General features: G+C 59.4%; 1 protein-coding gene across 1 annotated transcript in view; it reads right to left on the reverse strand.

Annotated features, from left to right (window-relative positions):
- Positions 1-17,930, reverse strand: part of FOXK1 (forkhead box K1) — a 31,110-nt gene extending 13,180 nt beyond the window's left edge. Inside the window, exon 1 of the mRNA XM_075527580.1 lies at positions 17,374-17,930. Coding sequence (XP_075383695.1) covers positions 17,374-17,930 — 557 coding nt within the window. The remainder of the gene's footprint in view (positions 1-17,373) is intronic.
- Positions 17,931-18,338: the final 408 nt, after the last annotated feature.

Consider the following 18,338-nt stretch of genomic DNA (forward strand, 5'->3'; position numbering starts at 1 on the left):
TCGGTGGAGAAGAGGCCCACCCTCTTATTACTTTCCTAATTCTTGAGACCTGCTCATGACGTCATCCCACATGCACAGGGGCCCATGGGCTGCCTGCCTGGGGAGGGAGGGGGAGAAGGGTGGGCGTAGGAAGCTCTTACCACACACCTGTTGGCCCCCTCTGATTTGGGGGTGTGCAGTGTGAGGTGAGCACCCTGCTTCTGGAAGGCAACATGAATTGTATGGCAAGGGCAGGGGGAGGCGGCTAGACTGAGCTGGGACCCAGGCGTGCCTGGTTGGGGACAGAGGCCGAGGTGCCTTCACCCCCAAAGCCAAGTCTAGGCTAGGGTGAAGATGGTCTGGCCTTTCCTGGCACCTATGTGTGGAGGCGACAGGACCTGGAAGCTTCGAGCAAGCAGACCCCCACAGAAGGACCCTTCCCCAGGGGACGTCCTGGCTGTCATCTCCACAGCCGCACAAGGCCAGGGCTTTCCTGGGTGGTGCCACAGGGTGGGTTCAGCCACCAACTGTGTCTGGTCGTTGAGTGTCGACCTCGTGCCACTCAGGGCTCTGGCACCGGCCAGCCTCCTAGTGAGAGGCCGGGAGGGAGGGCAGTGAGTGGAAGCCCTGTGCTGCTGGCCTGTGTGTTGATCCCCATCTCCGTGCCAACGCACTGCCCTGCTGTTTGAGCAGAGCTTAATCATAAATGGGGTGGGTGCACTCTCACGAGTGCCTGTCTGGAGAGCGGACGCTATCAAGGAGAGGGACAGGCACCAGTCACTACAAGCCTGGCTGTCTCCCGATGACAAGACGGAGCCCAGAACAGGAGGCCAGCAGTGTGATCCTGTCCCCTTACACCCTTGTGTCCAGGCAAGTGTGGTCGCAGGAGCAGTGAGCTACCCACCCTTTGCAAATGTCCATGCTGTGCAGGTGGGAGGGCAGGAGCCCTGGGAGCAATGGGTACACTCTCAGATGCTCCCCAAGAGGCTGGTAGTTCGAACCCCCTGAAAGGTTGACAGCCTAGAAAAGCCTGGGGGGGGGGACTTCTGCTCTGTCTTTGGGGGCTGCAGTGGGTCAGAATCAAGAGCAAGAACCCCAACTGCAGAGACCACTAACACTCGTGGAAGCAGCAGCCAAGATATGCGAAGACACTAGACTATGGCAGGGGCAAAGAGGTCACGGTGAGGTCCAAGGGGTCCCTGACCCAAGCCCAGGGACTTGTAATCACTCACAGCTTGCGAGCTGGACCAAGAACGAGGAAGCAGCCGCAGACCAAGTGCTGCAGAAGCATACTCGAGGATGGTGGTCTGTCTGGGGAGGAAGGGCGGCGGGAGGTTCCTTAGAAGCAGCAGCTCTGCACGTGCTCCACCGAGGCTGTGCCGGGAGTCCTGCTGGCAGCACCACCGGGAGCCCCTGGGGGTGAACACAAACCTTGCGGGCAACCACGCAGTTAACCACTGTACCAACTGGGCTCCTTTGTGACTTGTGGTCAGAGAGTGTCACAGGACACCGGCCCAAGTGGAGAGAGGCCCAGCCATTCTGAGCTCCTCAGAAGGAGCAGCACAGCGCAAGGTGCTTCCTCCCCAGGTTTTTGTAAGTGTCGGTGGGGCGCGCATGCTCAGAGGCAGGCACACAGTACGGATGGGGCTTGAGGGGAGAGCACGCATGGAGGAAGATCGAGGACTGCAGCCCTTCACGGGGATCCACAGTCTGCGTGTAAAGAAAACCCAAGTGCTCATAAGTGGACCCACAGCCAGCTGCCCTGGCAAACGGAGACAAGCTGGGCGAGCTTCCCCTGACCGGTCATCAGTGGCCCCGGAGGCAGCGGTCAAGGCTCGCAGGACGTGCTACACTGGACAGATCCCCTGCTCAAGAGCCCTCTCAAAGTACCCAGAGCAAAGATGCCACTCTGAGGACGGAGGACCTCTCTGACGCAGAGTCCGAGGCACCCGGGAGTCGGAGAAGGCAAGGACGGACGCATCTGAGCCGGGTTGCGGGGACGAGCATGGAATACATCACGGGCTGCGGCAAATCCGGCCAGAAGGCTCCTGACAGGAGCAAGGACGACGGACTTGCTCTCGGGTTCCCTGGACACATGCTCCGGAGGGACCAGTGCGGGAGAAGGGCATCACACTTGGTGAAGAGGAAGGTGGGGCGGGCTGACGAAGTCACTGCACATGACAACAGTGGGAAGGATGGCAGGTGGGGGGAAGAGGAGGAAGGGGAGGGTCACTATGGATCAGAACTGACACTCACCCGCACCCCACAACCACCACAGCCAGTGAGAGAATGTAAGAGCTGCAGGGCACAGGTGGGGCTTTCTCTTTCACAATGAGCAAGAAATGACGACATTCGGTGAAAGCGTATCAAGAGTACAGGGTATTCAGAAAGTGCGGGAGACAGAGGTTTGGTGTCTGCTGTCACCCCACAGTGCTGCCTGGGACCCATTTTATTAAAACTCGCCCTTTCACAAGCTATCAGTTCCATAAAAAAATCCGTTTTCCTGTGATTGTATTTAGAAACACGTTGGGGAACCCCCGGCATCTGTGAGGCTGTAGAGAGGGCTCTGCAGGGCCGCGTGAAGTGTCAAAGGCGGTGTCTAGGAAGATAGCCCAGGCACCTTTCATCCCGGGTGTGCTTGCAGATGGTGCTGGGGACCCCAACCGCACTGCACCAAGTGAGGAGCTGCGGACGGAGGCCCCCACAGAATCACTGCCAATCGCACGGGGCATCCCCCACTCACCGCCGGTACTTGTAAGGATGAAACTTGGGGGAGGGGGTGGCACAGATAGATCCCACGCAAAGCTGGCAGTCCAGGCCCACCCTGGGCACCCTGTAACTCACAATGGGACAACCAGCTCTCCTAGGCCAGCAAAAAGCACTGCACGAACAGGCAGTGGTGTGAGGTGGGTGACCCACGTGGGGTGTGCTGACACGGAGGGCGCCTGGCTGCTGGGCAGTGGCGCTGGCTGACGTGCCCAATGTGCGGAGCTGCAGACTCGGCTTGTGGAAATGCCGTCTCTACACAGCATGGCTCGGCCAGGCGGGTGGGCAGGCAGTGAGTGGAGTGATGTGGGAAGCTCCGGAGTTGAGGAACCCATGTCACATCCACCCCCAAGTGCTGGGATGTGGAAGTGGGCAGTAAGAACAGTCCCTGCAAGCGAGCCCGGCTAACAGAAAGGTCCAAGGTGGGACTCTACCCCAGGTGTGGACTGCCGCAGGGGAGGGCATCTGGTGGAGCATTAGGAGGGAGGGAGGAAGGAGGCTGGCAGAACTTGGGGTGGGCTGGGCATGGAGGAGGCTGAGGGGCAGAAAACACAGGAAGCAAATTATTGGGACAACCCCCCACACCACCACCCTCCCAACTCCTAGTCATCACCAGTGTCAGCTCCAGAATGAGGGGGACAGCCCAGCTCAGAGGCTGGCTACATCAGAAACCACACCTCCCTCAGGTTCCCACCATCCCTGTCCTGCCACCTGACTCCTGGCAGCTAGTACCCGCCAGCCCACCAACCAGCCTGGCCAATCTCTAACCAGACCAGGCTGGGGAGTGGCCTGAGGGGACAGCTGAGGCCCAGACTGGATGTGATGGATGAGCCCACCGTTGCCTGCTGGGGATAAACTGGTGGGATTGGGGAAGAGGGTGTGGTCCATCTCTAAGGAAATCTCCTAGGAAGGGCCATGGCATCCCATGGTGCCAATGAGGCTGTGGGTGGACCCTCAGGGCTGGCCAAATAGTGCTTTCAGATGCCACCCCGGTCATCTCTCCTGACCCCCACTGCCCGTGAGCTGCTTGGGGGTGGTGGTGTGTGTGTGTGTTACAAAGTCACTCAGTGACACTCGTGGGCTGTTATCCACAGGGCCGAGGGAGGAATGCGGAGGCAAGTCCTGACCCACAGTCAGCCATTCACCGCCAGGTCCTGGAGAAGCAACAGCAGCCTACTCCCCAGGTGCATACCGGCGGCGGCCGCGGCTGCTGGGCAGTTCTGACCCATGGAGACCCAGCTTAGGGTTCCGGGGCTGTGCATCTTGGTGTGTGTGTCGGGGTGGGGTTGGGGGGAGGGCTTGAGCAGTGAGACCTGTGGTCAGCGGCCAGCCCTACTCGGGCCACAAGGGACTCGTGGCGAGCAGGAACACTGGGAAAGGCTGCAAACAGGGCGACAATGGCTTGTGCGGGCAGTGCCATTGGCGACCAGGGGCCATGGCTCCAACTGGGGCCCCGAGTCCCTGGGACCGAACAGAAGGTGCTTCTGCGGAGGCTCCTCACAGGAACCATCAGGGCCGGTGTGTGTGACTGTGGCTTCCCTGGGCATCACCGCGCCCTCAGCCCTGCACCAGAGTGCAAGAACGAGGGCCAGGGGCTCCTGGTCCGGCGCCAGCCTCCGCCGGAAGAGGCGGGGCTTCCGGTGGCTCCCAGTGATTGGCTCCGACCACACACGTGCTCCTCGGACAAGGGGAGGAGGGCCCGCCCCAAAGGCCCCCACACCAGGAGTCCCGGGCGCCACTATCAGCTCTAAGGTGGGGCATTTGAAGCCAATCGGAGGCACCTGGGAGAGGGGGAGAAAGGCCGGGTGACCGGCCACTGAAAGCCCCCCGGGGCAGAGCCGCCACGTGGTGGCCACTGGTTAATCTGGATGGTTCTCCATTCTCCTCCTCCGTGGGGGGAGGCGCAAGGGGGAGGAGGAAAAGGATGCAGGTGGGAGTAAGGTGTGACCACTGCCCTCGGTCACCGTGGCCCTGGCAAGCAACACGCCTCGAAGGGCCTGATGGCTTCGATCTGCACACCCACCGGGTGAGGGTTGTACTGTGGGGTCGGTCCACTTTACAAGGGGAGGAGAGAGGCCCCGGTGACTCGCCGGCAGCTGAACCGCCCACCTCGAAGGTCAGTTTCTCCAGCATTTACTTGCCAAGGGCCCCGTCTGCGCTGAGCTAGCAGCTAGGCACTAGGCTCACAGCCCCTGCCTGCTAGGGCAACAAGGTTTGTGTTCAACTGCTCAACTTACGAAGGCGGTGGTACTGGCCCCCCAGTGACAGCCCAAGTGAGGTCCATGTTCCTGAGCTAGAGTCCTTCTGCTCTGTAAATTCGGGGTTGCCCTAAATTGGGACCAGATTGGCGGCGATGGGTTTGAGGTTTTGTTGAACAAAGCTCGGTCTCTGCTTCCCCCAGACAGTGGCAGGTAGCAGGTGGTGTCTCCTCCCGGCCCCGGGGAGGCCTCTCCTGGAGCTGCCTCACACTGGAAACAGGAAAGAGCGGTTGCTATGGTGCTGGGAGGTTCCAGGCAGCGCCACCAGACAACAGGAGGAAAGGCGACCGAAACGCGTGGAAGTTAAGAGATGGAAGGGCAGCCCCTGACCTAGAAATCGCAGGCGGGTAGACAGAAAGGGTGGCTGGATACAGAGTTAATGTTTGACAAGTGCCCCCGTGCCACAAATGCCTTACTCCGCCCCGCGGGATAAAGTCACCCTTTGGTGGAGACCCCATCAGCTCCCAACCAGGCACTTCCGTATGTTCACAAGTGCTCAGTTGGAAGCTGGGGACAGAAAGTAACCTTTGTGCTGGGAGGGGCGGGGTGGGCCCGGAGGGGCAGGCGGGGACACACACACACACACACACACACACACACACACCACCACCACCACCACCACCACCACCACCCCTCCCCCTCTAAGTGTGATTCTTGAAAATGAAACAGAAACAGAACCAAAGGCCCTGGGTGGCCCAAAAGGTTTGCCTGTGCTCACTGCTAGCCCCAAAGGTTGGCAGTTAGGACCCACCCACGGTGGTTCCAGGAAGAAAGCTGTGGCCATCTGCATCCCTGCTCTGCCTCACTGGCCACCCTCCCCAAGCTGGACCCCATTGGCCAGGCCAGATGACTGGCCGCCAACCATGTCTGTCGCTGCAGAGAGGTCAAGACTCTCCCTGGGGTGCCTGGCAGGCTAATCCAGGGGTGGCCAGGCCAGGAATATCTGGGTTTGCATAACGACTTCCGGAGAAAGGCCATTGCCTAGGGGTCTGCCAGTCTTCCCCTCATCCCCCCTCCCCCCCCTGTAAAATTCTCCCCACTGCTGGATTAGGGTGGGACCCTGTGGAGGGGGGAGGGATGGGGGCCCCCTACAGCTCAAGGGCAAACTCCCACTGTTTCTGGGAACCCCAGGAGGCTGTTTTCACCCAGCCTCACTGGGTCAGTGTTCCCAGTTATGGGAGGGGACAGCGGTGGGCTCGCCCTTCTACCTTCCAGGGAGCCTCGCTGCCTCCTGCCTGCCTCATGAAGCGAACACCAGGTTTCACGCAGAATGAGTTCTAATTAATACCAGCTTGGAGAATCGGTGCCTGAAGTGCAGCCACTTCAGGGTAACCTACAAGAGGGGTCCTGACGGCATCCAGGTTGTGTCCACGCCACAGGCCCGAAAGCAGTTCATGGGAGGGGACTACACAAAACAAGCCCCTCCCAGCATATGTGCTTGGGTGTGACTATGCTCCACTCAGCTTAGCTAAGGGGTACAAGGGTGGGTTGCCTGCAGTGGTGGGCCCCCCACATCAAAAGCTCCAAAGGTCTTATGGAAGCTCCTCCTGTGTGTCTGGGAGGGGCACCGCTCTGTGGGACTTGTTTTGTTGTTTGTCCATCCGCAGCAGCCACCAACATCCAAGGAAACCCAAAGGGGCGTGCATCTTTGGTAAAAGCTGGGCGCACCCCGGCTATCAAAAGCTACAGTGTCTGTGGTCTTAAAGGCTTGAAGATAAACAATCGGCCATCTAGCTGAGAAGTAACAAAGTCCACGTGGAAGAAGCACACCAGCCTGTGTGAACACGAGGTGTCGATGGGATCAGGTACCAGGCATCAAAGACCCAGAACAAAAAAAATCATATCACTGTGAATGAGGGGAAGTGCAGAATGGAGACCCAAAGCACATATGTAGACAGTTGGACATCCTCTTACAGAAGGGTCACAAGGAAGAGATGAGCCAGTCAGGGTGCAATATAGCACCAATGAAACATACAATTTTCCTCTAGTTCTTTAATGTTTCCTCCCCCCCACTATCATAACCCCAATTCTACCTTACAAATCCTGCTAGACCAAAGCACGTACACTGGTACAGATAAGAGCTGGAAACACAGGGAATCCAGGACCCGGAGGGTAAGGGAAGGGTGGGGGGAGAAAGGGCAAACTGATCACAATGCTCTACATAACCCCCTCCCAGGGGGAGGGACCACAAAAAAGTGAATGAAGGAAGACATTGGTCAGTATAAGATATGAATTAATACTTTATAAATTATCAAGGGTTCATGAGGGAGGGAAGGCCGGGGAGGGAGGGAAAAAACACGAGCTGATACCAAGGGCTCAAGTAAAATGAAAATGATGGCAACAAATGTACAAATGTGCTCGACACTATGCATGTATGTATGGATTGTGATAAGAGTTGTAGGAGCCCCAAATAAAATGATTAAAAAAACAAACAAACCAAGTCGGTGCACCTGGGGCTGCACCATCACTCCTGAATCCGTGTTCCCACAGGCAGGCCTTGGGAGGGGCTCGTGCACCCACCAGACCTCCCTCAGATGTGCCTAAATGCAGCATTCAGTGTGGGTGGGGTCGCAGGGTCCTCTATTCTAATCACTGTCAGTGAGACACACACCTGGAAAAGGTTGGCATGGCAAAAGTTGAGCGAGGACAGATTTACATCAATGACAGAAACAGACAAACTGCTGAGGCTGCTTAGGTGCGATACAATCAAATACCCAAGAGACTTGGTTCCCTGGTTTCAAGGGACATCCAGGTAACTAGCCTAAGAAGGCCTTTTGTGGTTCTGTCCCGTCTCCTAGTTTGTGACACAGTGGGCATGGGGCCCTGGCAGCCTGCACGGCCACCTGGGGCACAGCCACTGGTCTCTCTTAACCTGCGGGGAGAAAGAGAGGCGGGAATCTGAGCAGGAAGAAGTGGAGTGTGTGGCTCACGGCCTCTATTTCATGAGACCAGAGGGCTTGGATAGTGCCTGGCTGCCATCACCAAATACTTTGATTGCAGAGCCAGTGGTGGACGGTGAGGAACCTGGAGGCACAGGGAGTGACTCGCTGGGCTGCTAAGCAGGGTGGGCTTTGGGGACCGCCAGATGCAGTTAAGAGAGAGATAAGGCTTTCTGCTTCCATTAATGAGTCATGGTCTCAGAGAACCCACAGGGGTGGTCTACCCCGTCCTACAGGGTCTCTATGAGGTGAAGTCAACTTCAGGGCAGTTGAGTTTGATGGGTTTTTTGTTTTGTTTTGCATAGTAGAATCCTTATCAAAAGCTGAGAATAAAGAATTTCAATGAAGAGCTTTCCTGCCTTCCGGGGCAGACTTTGATTTCACAAAATAAGATGTTGGAGGGGAGGGTCACAGGGACTGGGGGATTGAATTCAGGAGAGAAGGATGCTTCTGAAGTTGTCCGCAGGGGAATCACAAATGCTCAAGGGCAGTAAGGGATCCTGTGCTCCTCTCAGCCTGGGTCAGTCAGCCTGGCTGCCCATCGAGACCCTGGTTGGATTTCAGTGGTTCGGACCCACCAGCTGTCCCAGGGGAGAAGGAAGAGGCTGTCTGTCCCCTGCGGCTCCCTGGGAGTGGGCTGCAGGAGCTGGAGCAGACCGGAGGAGGACGAACACGGGGGCGGGCATCTCTTTCAAGTGCTAGAGAGCAGAGAGGACCCTGAGGACGAAGATAACCGGACCAAAGCCATGGCATTCCCGGTCACCCGTACACCCGTGGGAGCTGGGCAGTGGAACGGGGAGCAGAGCACGGACACACAGCAGGGCGTGGCTGGTGAGGAGTACGGCAGCACCAGGAATGCCAGGAGAACCCACAAATCTGTCTCGGAAGCACAGCCAGAATGTTCCACAGGAGTGAGGGTGGAGAGACCTGTCGCACATTCTTTGGACATGTCATCAAAAGGGCCCAGTCCCAGCCTGGGAGGAGGACGCCATGCCGGGTGGCTTGGAGGGGCATCAGCACACTCCAACATGACCATGACTGAGAGGATGCCCAGGAGCAGGCAGGTTTGTTCTGTTTACACACAAGGTCCTTATGGACTGTTACTGACTGAATGGCACTTCCTGGAAGGCCCCCTCAGGGCGCTTAATCTGCCTCTTGCAGGGATTGAGCTGCCATGTGCCGCTGAGGAAGGGGCGCTGTCCAAGGTGACCGGAACCCCCTAAGAGCATCCCTGATGACACTTTGGTAAAAGGCACCGAGTGTACCTAGGCTGGTAAGCACCTGGCCCTGCTACACACACGCACACGCGCGCGCACACACACACACACACACTCTCTCTCTCTCTCTCTCTCTCTCTCTCTCTCTCTCTCTCTCTCTCTCTCCGCTTTTCTTTTCCTCTATGAAGCATCTTTACTTGAAAAACAACAACGAACCAAGAAACGGTGATCGCCATCAAACTGACAGCAGCACCTCGGAAGGAGGTCTAGGAAGTTTGAGGGGAGGGGCAGTGAGCTCATGTCTGCAGGGGAGGGACAACAGGGAAAGGGGAGAAGGGGAGGGTGCAGCCAGCACCCCTGAAATGCACACGTGGAGACGATGACTGCGTGCGTGCATTTTGCTGCTGGGCACAGCCCTCCGCACTGGAAACAAATCAAAGAGGTAGAATGAGGCAGGGATTGCCACGGCTGGTGCGGCCTGGGAAATGAACTACTGTAGCCGTGACCAGGAAGATGATGGGAATTATTTGCTGCACCTAACCGACTCCACCCCCACCTTTTCAGGTAAAACCTGCAGTTTGGAAACCTCATGCCCCAACCCCAGCGTTGGCAGCAAGAGATCTTGGGGTCTGGTTTGGCAATGGGAATATTCACGTTGCAGGCATCTGCATGTGATGTCCTGTGAGGTCACCAGGGTAGAGACCTGAGGAGGGTCTGATGCAGCCTGTGATTAACCCTTCAGCGACCACATGTCAGGTTTAGGTGTCGTTCCCCCCCCCACACACACATAAGCGCCCCCCGCCCCTACAGCACAGGGGTTTTCTCAGGACTCCACTGAAACAACTCATCGTGAGAGACAGAGGCGGAAACAGCTGCCAGGTCCGATGCACTCCCATGGACAGGGCACGGGCTAAGGGCCTCTGTTTTGGACACCTCAGCTGGTCCCCACTGTGGGGAAAACCACATTACTTGCAGATTTTTACTCTGGATTTCTCCCTTTCAGAAACACGAGGGGGAGATTTTGACCTTGGTAAAAGTGGATCCCCAAACCCCCAAAGCTCCTGCTGACTCACCTGGACCTGACAGGGCTTCTGAAGCTATAAATCTTGACAGGAGCAGACAGCCTCACCTTTCTCGTGTGTGTAAACAGCTACAGATAGGCCATACAAAAGCTCCTTATAGTCCTCAGTCATGTTTAAGGGGGTGGGGGGCAGTGGCCCAGTGGTGGGCTTCTAAGTGTGAGGTCCAGAGTTTGAAACCACCAGCCATTCTGCAGGAGAAAGACGAGGCTTCCTATGCTGGCATGGAGCGACGAGCTCGCAGGGCAGTCCCCCCATCCCGCGGGGTTGCTGAGAGTCAGAAATAACTGACGACATTGCACTGAGAGATCAAGACCAGACCCTGGGTGGGCTGCTAACGCACCCAGGGGCCCCTCAGAAGAAAGGCCTGGAGGTGGACTTCGGAAAAAGCAGTCAGTGGAAGGCCCACTGAGCATGGCTCTGCTCAGGCACACATGGGGTCTCAGTGCACCAGAGCTGACTGGGCAGCACGGGGTGGGAGGTGTCAACAAAGGCGTGGAATGCCTGGAGTCAGACTACAAGGTTCAGGCAGGACTTAAGCTCCTAGGGCAACCCTGGGCAGCACTCAGATGCCCTTGACCTTGGGGGACAGGCCTGGCACAGACGCCAGACCCCACCGTCCGTTGGCTGGGCTTCTGCCAGTACACCCTAAGTTGTTCTTGGGTGAGAATGCGCGTTCCCGCCCCCACCCCAGGTTACTCCATGGTGGCTCTGGAGGAAAACAAGGGCCAGGGGCCACAGAACAGAAATGGGGGGCAGTGCAATGACCTCTGGCTGAGCCCAGCCGAGCCTACCCCAGGGCCTGTGAAGCTGTCGCCTCTGTGGAAGCACAGCCAGCCTCGCCTTCCTACCACCGAGCGGCTGGTGGGTTCCAGGCACTGGCCTGGTGGGTTAGTCACTGGGCACTTTAGCCACGGGCCACAGCGCTCCCTCCACTAAGAACAAGAGTCTGTCAATCAGGTGGGTTCAGCCGGCCGCATTTTCTCTACGGGGTGTGGCTGCTGGGGGGTGCCACTGAGCCATTCCAACTCTTGAGGGAGGAGCTGCCAGCCCTTGGCCGAGGGGGGCTTCAGAGCCCCACCCTTCCAGTCAGCAGCCAAGTGCTTACCTGCTGTGCCATCTTAGGTGTAAGTAAGCTCCCAACCAAAACCCAAACGCATGCCGCCAAGTCGACACCCACTCATGCCATGAGTCGCTCCCAATAGGACAGGGGAGAACTGCCCGTGGGTGTCCGAGGCAGTATGCCTTTATGGGGGTAAAAAGCCCTGTGTGTCTGTCTCCCTGTAGAGACTCACAGAATGCCCACTCTCTCAAGTCGTCCTTGCTTTGTGACTAACCAGCATCGACCTGACTCCGGAGAAGCCACGGGCACCAGGTGAAAAGACACTGTGAGCCCATCTGGCGGGACTGGAAGGGCACCCAGCATCAAGCATTTCCTCTCACATTTACCAGATGCTTTCTGCGCTCGGTGTTTATGGACACGAGTTGGCACGCTAGCCAGGCTTGCTGATCCTGCAATATCCCCTGACTGACATTCCCAAGATGCAAAGCCAGCCCACGGTAAGTGACCTCGTCTCCAAATCAGGTAGTTCCAAGTCACTTCCACCCTGACTGCCAACAGTCTGCACCTCTCCCAGCACTGGGTGCACAGCCCCACATCACACGGGGGCGGGGCTCCAAACAGGGTGGAAGTAAAAGACACTGGCATCTCTGCCCGCCCCCACCCCCTGACTTTTCAAAGCTCTCTCCTATACCTGCCCGTCCTGCTCCTGCGTCAATCTGGCCAGACTGTCAGAGATGTGTCATAAATCGCACAAATCCTGAAACCCGCCGCAGCGCAGTCTTAGGGAGCGCTGGGGGCGCGGCCCTGTGGATTGCAGGGCCCTGGGCTAGTGGCTCAGCCCCACCAGCAGCTCCCTGGGAGAAAGACGAGGCTGTTGGCTTCTGGAGAGATCTAGGGCCTCAGAACACCGCCCCCCTGAGATACTCTTTCCACTGAGCAGGAAACTGAGCCGCAAGGTTACCTTGTAACCAGGGAACAGACCTGCTGCAGGAACAGTGTCTCCTGACCCCACCCCCCAGCTATCCTGGAGGAAGCCATCTGTGGGAGCCCAGGCAGAGGTGGGCGTGAAGGTAAGAAAGGGGGCCGGTGACGAGCCACAGGACAGAACAGCCAGGACGCAAACACAGAGACCCCTTCGGGGATCCAAGTAACTAGCACCGTCAGTGTGGTCATGCTTTTTTAAAGCATCCTATCTCCCAGAGATTTGTGCAGGGCTTTCAGATGTGCCTCGGCTGGGGGTGGGGAAGGAGGAGGAAGATGGGGGGGGCAACAGGAGAGGGGGCTGATAAGAGGAGCCTGGCTGTCCATGATAAGGGCTGGGGGTGGTCTATTTTTGTGCAGGTTAGAGATTTTCTGTCATAAAGGGTGTGGAAACAACATGCTTAATGTAACTGGGACCACTGGGAACTGGGAAGGACATACTTTTCTTTTTACCAAAAGTGTTGTTTAAAGAAAAAAAAATGTAGACAGGCCCATGCTGAAAATTTAGAAACAGAGAAGCTATTTAACCCTAAACCCAAACCAAACAATAAAACAACATCCACTGCCACTGAGCTGATTCAGAACCCTGGGTCCCAACATAGGAGGGGCTTCAAAAAGCACGTGAGAAGATTCCCTCTCTCTGAATTTCATTGTCCCCCGGGGAATTACGGCCCCTGTATCTGTCACAGGGCAGAGCTGCCCACAGGGCCTCCCCAGACGCAGCCGCCAGACCGTCCGCCTGCAGTCTGAGCACTAGCCCGAGGTCCCTGTTCAGGCACGGCTGCTGCCTCCCTCCCTCGCTCCCAGGCCATGCTGCCTGTACTTCTGACGAGACAGACTTGCGTGCTCTTTTGGCATCTGTGGATGAGTAGAAACCTTTATGTGACACCCAGGAACCTTCTAGCCATTAACCCCACCCCCACCTCCGGAGAACCCAGCCTGCTGCCCTCCACCGAATGCAGGGCAGAGAAGAACTGCCCGGTCGGCTTCTGGAGGCTGCGAACCTTCACGGAAACACACAAGCACATCCTTCTCCCGGGGAGCAGCTGGTGGATCGGAACCGCCGCCCTTCCCATTTGCGGCCGAGTGCTAAACCTCTGCACCACCAAGGCTCCTCACACCCAACACCCATGTAACGGAGGCACACGCCCCCGCCCCCTAAGGAAGTCCGCAGGATCAATGGCCCTGCTTTCGGCCCGGGGAATCTATCTGCCAGCTCCCTCCACTTACCCAGTCCATAAACACAACTCCCGCTCCACCTGCCAGCCAGCCAGCCCCACCCCTGGAGAACACAGAGTCCATGCTGCAGTCCAGAGAAGAAAGGACACACTTAGAGCTGAGTCAGGAAGCCCCCCCCCCCCCACAACTCAACGAACCCCGGACCCGTCCCGCTGAGCAAGGCCTGTGTTGTTTGAGCCCCGGGGCCCTCCCCAGAGATAAGCAAGGCGTTGTGGAAGCAGGGAGGGCCAGGGGTCTAGCTGGTGGTTTCAGCCCACCCCCTCCCCAAGAGCAACAATGCAGGAAGAAGGCTTGTGGGGAGAGCAAGCTTGAACAGAGTCCACATCCAAGACCCTCTGCTTGGGAGGACCACAGGCTACCCCACTGGCCTGGCCTGCGGCCACTCAGGTCTACTCTCTGGGGCCTGGTGGTTGGTTTTCCCTCAGAGGCAATGCAGGTTTTAAAGTCGTGCTCCTGGTTAGCGTGGGGCAAGTTCCAGGCTCACCCCGCGGCCCGCTCAGCATGTGGGAACGTGGGCATTGCACTGCAGGGCAGGGTGCAGGGGAGGGAGCCAGGACTCGAGGGGCCTGCAGACGAGCATGGGGCAAGCCCCGCTACCTGCCTAACCCAGCCTCAAGTACTAGGCCACCATGACCCGAAGCACACTCACCCACTGCCAGGGAGTCAGCTAGCTCTGCCTCACACTGACCCTGTAAGTGCCTCACAGAGCAGAACTGTCCCAAAGCCGTCTGCCCTTTGGGGAAACTGCCGACCGTGCAGAACCACCACTCTGCCAGGGCTCCTTCTCAGACCCTCAGAGGCTGTGAGGTCTACAGCGGAGAGGTATGCGATCCTGATGCTTGCCCAGCGACCTGGGGGTTCGCACGACCGGAGGAGACCTGGCCGGCCGGCCTGTGCTGCCCTCACCATCGCCGACCAGCAAATGCAGTCATTACCTCCACGAGACGGAAACCTCCCGGTCAGCCCCCGCGCTCACTCGGTCAGCTTGGATGAGGCAGGCCCAGGAACCCAACTCTGGAGCCTGCTCTGGCGCGGAGATGCGCCGGGGGGAGGGCACCAGCCATTCATTGCCAGCCACAAGTGTGCTGCTGTGCCCGGCAAAGATGGGGCTTGTCCAGTCGGAAGGTGGGCAGGTGCTCCCAGTGACATGCTCCTGGTCAGGCACACCCCCCTCCCAGCTACATGCTCCCCGGCCGGGGTGCCCCCCCAAGCTAGGAGTTTCATGGGTGGGTTGAGAGGGTGCTGTGGACTGAGGGGTTCCCCCCAGAGTTTGAAAAGACACTAGGAGAGTCCCCCTAAAGCCCTGGCACAGCGGAGGGTCAGTGAACGAGAGGGACTGACGTGGTGGCTAGAGTGGTGGCCAGACACAGTGTGAGGCGGGCGCAGGACTGGGCGGTAGGGCTGTGCTGGAGCCTACACCACCAGACAGAACCTCACTCCCAAACCAGGCTCTAGGTGACTCAATGGCTACGTGCCCGGCTGCCAACTCCAGCAGTGTAAACACCCCCCACCCACCGAGAGATCAAAGACTCACAGTCTGTGGGACGGGTCTGCTTTGTCCCCGGGGCCACTACAGTGCAGAATCACTGGACGGCACCGGCAGCAGCAGCACATGACCAAGCATGTGCCTACTAACTGGAAGGTTGGCCTTTCAAGCCTACCCTCAGCGGCCCACGCCTGGGTCTCAACCACCAAGAAAAGCCCATGTTGAGGCTCTGCTGTTGCAGAATGGGCTCGGCGACAAACCGGGTCTTTGCCAGGAGACACCCCAGAACCTACTGCTGTCGGACCCACTCTGACTGAGAGTGAGCCCTGGATGGGGCTTCCTAGCGGTCAGAGCCAGTCTTCACGGGAGCAGACAGCCTGGTTTTTCTCCCAAGCATCTTGCAGCGCCAGGCCCAGCCCTGAACCCACAGGAGATGGGGAAGCCTGAGGCAGGACGACGGTTCATGGAAGCACTTGAAAGACCTGGGAATTACAGAGGGGCTTTCCAGCGGACCGGCCGGAGCCAGGGCAGGAGTGGGGGTTGTGCCTGCCACTTCCTCCCCACAGGAGACAGTGGTGAGAATGGCAGGTGATGGCCCTGATTGAAAGGGTGGGGTGGGTGTGGGGTGGGGCACAGCCATGACCATCACGACGCAGCAGCCTCAGAGAAACACACACCTTCCACACTAGGTGTGGAAGCTAGTGTGCCTTCACAAACCCACAGGTAGTCGTGACACACCAAGACTCACTCCACATGAGATGGACACAGTCCAACAGGTCAGGACTCTCTCGAGGGGAGCAGGCTGGCAGACAGCGGTTGGCAGCCCTGGGGATTACCCAGGCAGAAATACCCTGCACTCAGGGCCTTCTAGAGAGACCCAAGAGGCAGTCATGGGACAACTCCTAAAGATGAAACGGGCGCTGGAAAAATATCAACACCCTGAGGAGTTAGGAGCAATTACTGAAAAGAGAGAAAGAAGAAAGTGTCTTGAGAGGAGAGGAAATGGGTAATTAAGTAGGCTTTCATTCCTGATCTCAGATCTCAGCCCAGCCAGCCAAGAGTGCTGGTGTGAACAGACCTGTGTGTCTGGGAAATCAGGGGAGCACGCAGATATGTAGGTGACACCATGCCCTGCGGAGCCTGCCTGCCTGCCCCAGGTGAGCTGGTAACAGAACCCCCAGGTCTCCCAGTACCAAGGGCCACAGCTCCAGCCAACCTGCAGCCAGGGAAGGCAGCAGGGGGCCACACTGTTTCCACACAAGGTAACCTCAGGGACTTCCTGCCCTAGCCTCCCATGCTCCTCAGGTCACTCTGCTGTCCAACCCCAGGTGCATTCTTACCTAGCCCCCACTCCTGAGAGCTGGTGGGTGGGAGAGGGGCTAGGGCCTTTGGGGACATTATTCATCTCCCCCCTCCTCCCCCCGCAAACATCTCTCCCACAGCCTGATGCAACCCTTTCTTGGGTGTGTGCAAGTGAGCCCAGAACAAGGCGGGGCAGAGAACCTCCAGGTGCCCCAATGTGGGAGACACAGGTCCTACCCTGGGCTGACCACAGACAAGGCGGGCAGGGTGAGCCCCCTGGGGGTCCAGGCCAGAAGGGAATGACAGAGTCCACTTCCAGGTCCTAGTCAGGTAGGACCACAGGGACCCAAGACAGACAGCAGGGTCAGGGGTAGAGGCAGTAGTCAGGTCCAGGACAGAAAAGGGTGACTTACAAGGCTATGGTGTGCCGAGGCTAGCTCCCCCAAGCCAGGCTGGGCCCAGCCAGGAGGGGAAAACCATAGGACCTCTGATATGACTGGGTGGAGGGGGAAGGATTGGAGGGCGAGGTCCAAGTAGAGCAAGTACTATTTCCCGGATACAGGCTAAGTGGGGGCAACCCTATGCATGCAAGAGGTGCAGAGATGACCCCAGGGGCCAGAAGGTATAGGGAAGGCAACCCGGGGTATGGACGGTCCAGAGACGACTGGGAGGAGCCGAGATGATCTCCAAGGGTCTGGGCAGTCCAGAGGCGACCCTGGCGTTCAGCCAGCGTGGGGGCTGACCCCGGGAGTCTGGGCGGGGTGGGGCTGACCCCCGGAAATCCGGGTGATGCAGAACAGGGTCTAGAGGTCTGGGCAGTGCGGAGGACGACCTCAGGGATCCGAGTGGGGTGGGGTTGCCCCTCGGGGGTTTGGACTGTGTAGCGACGACCCTGGGAATCCAGGCGAGCAGGGCTGACCCCTGAGGGGTCCAGGCAGATCGGGGATGACTCCCCCCACCCAAGGGTCTGGAAGGTGCAGAGGAGATCCTGGGGGATCAGCGTGGACCGGGGGAAGACCCCGGGGTGCTAGCGGACCCCCCCCCCCCCGCGACCCGGCACTCACTGCGGGGGCAGCTGCAGGGCGGGCGCGCCGCGCCGCTGGAAGGCCCCGTCCACGAACACGCCGTTCTTGCCCAGGCAGCGCAGGTAGAAGTGCGGCTCCTGGAAGCTGAGCTGCAGGTGGCGCCGCGAGATGAAGCTCGACAGGCCCATGCTCAGGTCCACCGAGCCCTGCGACGAGTTGCGGCCGATGGTGACGGTGGGCTGCCGCATCAGGAACTCGAACTCGCGGCCCTCGAGGCGCGCCAGGGCCGGCCCCGGGCTCCGCCGCACCGACGCCGCCGCCGCCGCCACCAGAGCCGCGCCCGGGCCGGGCTCTGAGCCGGGCTCGGGCTCGGGCTCGGGGCCGGGGCCGGGGGCCGCGCCGGGGTCGGGGGCCGGGGCCGGGGCCGGGGCCGGGGCCGGCGCGGGGGCCACGGGCGGCGGCGACGGGGCGGGCGGCGGCGGCGCGGCGGCCGGGAAGGCGGAGGCGGCGGCGGCGGCGCACAGCACCGGGCTGCAGGGCGCCGAGCGCAGCGCCAGCAGGGCGCGGGCGCCGCTGTCCTCGCCGACTTCGGCCATGTTCGCGCAGCTCCGAGCGGCCTCGGCGGCGCGCGCGCGGGGGGCGGGACGCGAGGACGCCGGCGCCGGCGCGCGCGGAATCCCGGCCCGGAGCGCGCCGCCGTCCGGAGCGGAGCCGCCCGCCGGGCGCTGGGGGCGCTGCGGCGGCGCGCGCACGAGGGCGGTGCCGGGCAGAGCGGGGCCCAGCCGGCCGCTACCCGGCGCTGCCAGCTACCCGCTCGCCCTGCGAGACGCTGCCCGCCACACCCCTGCGCACACTCACCGCTCACCTGCAAGCTGGATCACTGCTGGCAGGGACGCATGGCCTGCCTGGACCACCGTCTGGGCTCTAGTGACTGACCTAGGGCCAGACCCCTATACTGCTCTGGACTGTTGGCTGGCACGGACCGAGTGAACCCCAGACCGCTC

This window comes from Tenrec ecaudatus, chromosome 12, assembly GCF_050624435.1.
Source record: "Tenrec ecaudatus isolate mTenEca1 chromosome 12, mTenEca1.hap1, whole genome shotgun sequence".
Classification (NCBI taxonomy): domain Eukaryota; kingdom Metazoa; phylum Chordata; class Mammalia; order Afrosoricida; family Tenrecidae; genus Tenrec; species Tenrec ecaudatus.